At 37.5% G+C, this 5,469-nt stretch overlaps 1 protein-coding gene across 1 annotated transcript in view; it reads left to right on the forward strand.

The window, feature by feature from the left end:
* Positions 1 to 259: 259 nt before the first annotated feature.
* LOC129575414 (homeotic protein empty spiracles-like) overlaps positions 260 to 5,469 on the forward strand; it is an 8,660-nt gene continuing 3,450 nt past the window's right edge. The window contains exons 1-3 of the mRNA XM_055459011.1: positions 260 to 1,378; positions 1,741 to 2,032; positions 4,204 to 4,361. Coding sequence (XP_055314986.1) covers positions 866 to 1,378; positions 1,741 to 2,032; positions 4,204 to 4,361 — 963 coding nt within the window. The 5' untranslated portion in view covers positions 260 to 865. The remainder of the gene's footprint in view (positions 1,379 to 1,740; positions 2,033 to 4,203; positions 4,362 to 5,469) is intronic.

Here is a 5,469-nt window from a genome sequence, read left to right on the forward strand (position 1 = left end):
ATGTAAAAATATACAACGGCCACGGTATTTGTGAGTGCGTGTTTGTGTATTTGTGTAAAAAGCGAAAGAATGAGCGGAAAGTGTTTCGGGAGCCAGCCCATTTGTGCATTGTGCAGCTGTTTGGTATACGTACGAGTTTAAGCGAAGCATACAGAAGTGTTATGTGTGTTACGAATGCCCTCTTCTTCGCTACAATCGCTAATACAATACACATCACAGTGTGCACAGGCGATATACAGCGAGACTCATCGTGTGGTTTAGTTTTCGTTGAGATTTCGACACAAACGGTCCTATCTTTATAGACATTGCGGAGCGAGGGCTATCAAGTTTGACTCGATTAAAATTATCGTCTTAATATTTGTTTTTGCGCGCAAGACGTTTGTTAAAACAATTTCTGTTGTTCGCGGTAATCTGTGTAGCAGTTAACGTGACATATTCATGCACTACACACACTTTATTTGGTGATTCGTTTCGTTTCGTTTCGCTAATTTTTTTTTTATTTTGCTGTGCGATGACATATTAAAAGAGAGAAGAAAAAAAAAAATACAACAAATCTCATGAGCGTATTGTGAATGTTGTGCAAACAATCCAGTTCATACATGTGCATATAAATCGAACGACGAAATTTTCAATGAATTTGAATTCGTTAATAGATTCAAATTAGCCAGAATATGTACTAGATATTGTGTGATTATTACGTCGACACCGAAAAGAAAATAGACTGTACAACAAAACGTTGGAAAGTTCCAATCCAAAGATTTTTTCTATTATACCAAAATAAAAATTGGAATTTATTGCTTGAAATAGTGTTGAGTTGTACAAAAAAAAAAAATCATACAATCTGACTTCGTTGAACGGAGGGAAAATGATTCCACCAACACCCACGACATTAACCACAATGCCGGGATCAAAAGCGAAAATTGGTTTTAGCATTGATTCAATTGTTGGCGAAGAAGTGTCAAAATCCACGACAACAGCAACAAGAGATCGGAATGATAAATACGTTTGTCAAACGGAAATAGCACGAGCATTACGTTTATCATCTGATTCATTTGGTGCTGATGGCCACATGAAATTTCGACCCGAATTAAATGGCACCACAAAAGATGTCCGCAATCTATTTGGCTATTCAATGAAACGTGAATCATCGTTGAGCCCATTAGCACCGTATCAAACCACACAAACAACGGCATTGCCGTCGGAAGAGAATCCAATGCGAAAATCGCGTTCACCGTCGCCAAATCAAACTGCTAGTGCTTTAACGAATAATAATAACACAAGCAACACCAATAACAACAACAATAATAACAATTTACATACTAGTGGTAGCAATTCAAATAATAATGAGCCGCCGGTAGTTCCTTCATTAACATTTACGGTGAGTGTCTGGACGCGGTGTTGCGAACACATACATACATACACGCGTGCACACACCAAATATTTATTCTCTCACTCTCGACCTTATCTCGCTGTCCAATTGATGGATGCATGTTGTGGGAATTGTATGGCTGCTGCGAAAGCTATGTTTCTTCTAATTAAAATAACATTGTTAGTGATTAGATAATTGAGTTCGAAATATCGTAGGAAAATCGAGTGAAATTCGTTTGGGAAAGAAGAAAAAAAACATCAAATAAAGTCAAACAATTCGCAACAGCGTTCAGCAATTGTCAGTTGAAAATAGTGAGAAGAGAATATCGAGAATGTGAATAACGGTCTAATTGATACGGTGATACATTACAGAACGGTATGCATCCGAGTGGACCAATCAGACCAATGCCAATAGTTCCGCCGACAAATTTGGAAAAGAATTTGCCACCATCGTATCTGGGATTAAGTGCGGCAGCGGCAGCGCATGCACCTCATCTACTGCAAATTCAAATGGCCGCAGCAGCGATGGCACAACGACATGTGACCGAACAGGGATTCGCACAAACCGCTCCATTTCGGCATGCACCACCACCACCACAAGGCTATCCTCTGTATCCATGGCTGATTAGCCGGCATGGACGAGTATTTCCACACTTCCCGGGCAGTTAGTATTTCTTGTTTTTTTCATCTCTCCACCTATTTATCTCCGTCATCTTATGTATACACACATTACTGATACCGAATCGCAATAGAGCAACACCGAGCAACGTGCGCACGAATCACACACAAACAACACAGAAACTTTTGCATCGTTCATCTTTCATATGAACTATGAACTAACCAATACATATTGTCCACACACACACAGCGGGCAAAGTTTCTTGTTTCTTGTCTAATAATTTGCACAATCAATTTTCCGTTTTGTCGTTTTATTTTTCGCTTCGTTTTTTGCTCATTCTGTAATTGTTTATTTTGTCTTTATCATTTGCGTGTGAATGCAATTTGTTGTCAACTTATTTGATGTTTAAAATGATGCGCAGAATAAACAAAGCAGAAAAAAAAGAGGCGAAGAAACAGAAACAAGGCAAGGAAAAGCTGCGTAATCTGATTAACAGTCAGCGTTCAGTACATGCAAGCGTGTAATTGTCTACGGAAAACACATAAATACCGCTAATAACTTTCGCTTGACTCTTGTCAATCGATCGGATATATTTAGTCTGTGTGTTGAGTTTCAATGTGGCTAAGCGTGTCCATTAAACATTTTCGCCGTTCAATCGTTGCGTAGAGAGCATTCGTCTGCTCGTCGCACATATTGTATATATACATACGTTTTTTTTTTTTTTGCATTTCGCTCCTCTCTGTTGTATGATGTACGTTGTCCTTGTTCCGTTTCGCGAACTTGTGGCAGTTCAGTTTAACTTCGAGTTCTACATTTTCGCTTATTTTGTCCACATACCAAACTCCAGATAATGGTTACACTCATAAATTGCTTCATGATAGTTTTTCTTTGTCAAAGCGAATCGCGTCTTCTGAACAAACGTACAAATTCCTTGTTATCGTCGTTGTTGTGCTTGTTGCTCTTTTTTTCCTGTTTGTTTTCACTTTTTGTCGAAAACAATCAAGCAAGGCGCCTGATGCCACGCTTTTAATATGTTAAATTGAATATGAGTGTGTGCTCTCTCTCTCTCTATCTCACTCTTGTTTTTTATGCGTGCATTGACGAGCATAAACTAATAGTATGGATTAAATTGAATTGAATTGGTTTGCATACCATACCTATGTACATATTTCTCTTGTATTTTGGTTGGCTCTCGATCGCTTTTTATGTTGTTTTTTGTTTCTTCTTTTTTTTTTTACATTTCGGCTGATCGCTCATCATTCTACGGAACCAAAGAGAGTGTGGTTTATTCTTTTGTTCTCAATAACTAATTTGCTGCGGTTTGTATTATGCGCAGCACATAGGCACCCAGTGTGTTTGTGTGCGATGCATATGGACATTGTTAGCGTGTCTTTTTTATTGAGCATGAAGCATCGGAAAACAATACGTAATAAGATAAATACACTTTATTTTTGTATTGTATTCTAATTTGATGCGGCTACCATTTTAACCTGCCTCATTTTATTCTTTGGTAACATTCATTTCTGTCGCTTCTTTCTGCTACTTCTTCTCCACGTTGGCTTGCCGTTTTTCTTCAACAATTGCTTGATGCAATCGAATAAAGAGCAGTAAAGTCAGATCCGAAGTTTTTTTTTTCTGCTTTGTTTTTCTTGTCGTCCGTCGTTTTTGGTGATCATAACAAAAATGCGCTTCACATGACCCTCTTCGTTCGTTTTTCTTCTTTATCGATGCACAGAGAACCGATGAAGAATGAACACACTGAAATGGACAACAAGAGAAAAACGAGAAAAAATGAGAAAAATGGATGAATATAAATGGCATTGTTGCGGTTATTCATAGATTTATTTATTGATGACGATGCTGTGCCGCGATCTTCTCCTTCGTCCCAATTGTGTTTGTTTTTTTTTTCCCTCTTATTCGCTTTACATTTTCCCTGTTCGATCCGCGGCATATTTTCGAAGAGTTGCAGACTCACTCATGGGTCTACATGTAAAAACTTCGAATAAACATGCACTAATATGCCGTACGGATGGACAGGAATGAAAGGATTCGCGGTATTTCGGTTACAGACTGTGTGCATGGGTAAAGTGTGTAATTTATAGTTTTATCATAGTGTAAACACTGAATCCATTACTAATTCAATGTATAATTAAATTTCGATTTGTCTTTTCTTCTCTTTTCTTTTTTTCACTTTTGCTTTGTTTCGTTCTCTGTAGATTTCTTGCTGCATCCATTTCGAAAACCGAAACGCGTGCGGACCGCTTTTTCGCCTGGCCAATTATTGAAACTGGAACATGCATTCGAGAACAATCAATATGTAGTTGGCGCTGAACGAAAAGCATTGGCTCAACAACTGAATTTGTCTGAAACACAGGTATGTTGACACAAAGAGAGAGTTAGATATTGCATTACAATAATTTTTCTGATTCATCGCGAAAAAAGCACAACCGAAAATGATAGGCAATTGTTTGAAAGGCAAATGAGTAAATATGAATCATTGCTACTAAGAATTTTACTCGAAGACATTTTTTTTTTTGATGCGTATGCATAGAACATTGATAAAGTTAGCTTGATAAAGGTTCCTCACTCGTAGTTGAAAAGAAAAGAAGAACAAATGATTTGGTGTTATCATTTAAAGGGGTCTACATATCAAACATTGATAATAAGTGACGAACCGAGCAAAATGTGACAAATAATGATTTACAATCATTTTATTCTCTGCTTACTAAATTGCTCATTCAAATAAATTCAACTCACGGCAATCTGTATGTGTGTGTACGCGCGCGTTTCCTTTCGATTCCAAAGAATTAAAAAAAAAATCGAAAGTTTGTTTGTGTTACAACAAGCGCTTAGAGGAATATCAATTACGGCACATTCTTGAGCCAGATGTTCTATAATTAAATGAAGACTAATTCAATGTGCATGAATTAATGAAAAGCGAAAAACCGGTATGAGATTTAAAATGTTTCAATGTATGTCTGCAGCGAAGATGGTTGCGCTTTTTCGTCATTGTTGTTGTTGTTGTTTTTTCTGCTTTGTCGGAAAAGACGATTCATGCGACGAAAAAATATGGAAATATTAAAAAAAAAGAAGAGAGAAGACCCATTTCAATCGAATGGGCGAATTTGGTGTAGAACGCCATAAATGGATCAGGGGTTGAAGAATAACAAACAAAATATGTAGTAACATAAACATTGAACACTTACCCGTTCCTCTCTTTATCTCAATTCCAATTTAATGTTTTTATAACGACACTACCGACCGCCTAAATCATTTTCGTTTCCCGAATCAAATTCATCGTGTGATTGTTTGCATTATATTATTATGGTGTGTGTAGTCGGTTGTGTATATTTTATGTGGACGTGTCTTGTTAACGTTCTGTAACAACTCATACTCTCGCACACACACACACACACACAGAGGGAGAGATAGAGGGAGAGAGAGAGAGAGAGAGAGAGAGAGAGAGAGAGAGAGAGAGAGAG

The sequence above is a fragment of the Sitodiplosis mosellana genome, unplaced genomic scaffold, assembly GCF_009176505.1.
Source record: "Sitodiplosis mosellana isolate CC-2019 unplaced genomic scaffold, AAFC_SMos_1.0 Smas_scaffold_6167, whole genome shotgun sequence".
NCBI lineage: Eukaryota > Metazoa > Arthropoda > Insecta > Diptera > Cecidomyiidae > Sitodiplosis > Sitodiplosis mosellana.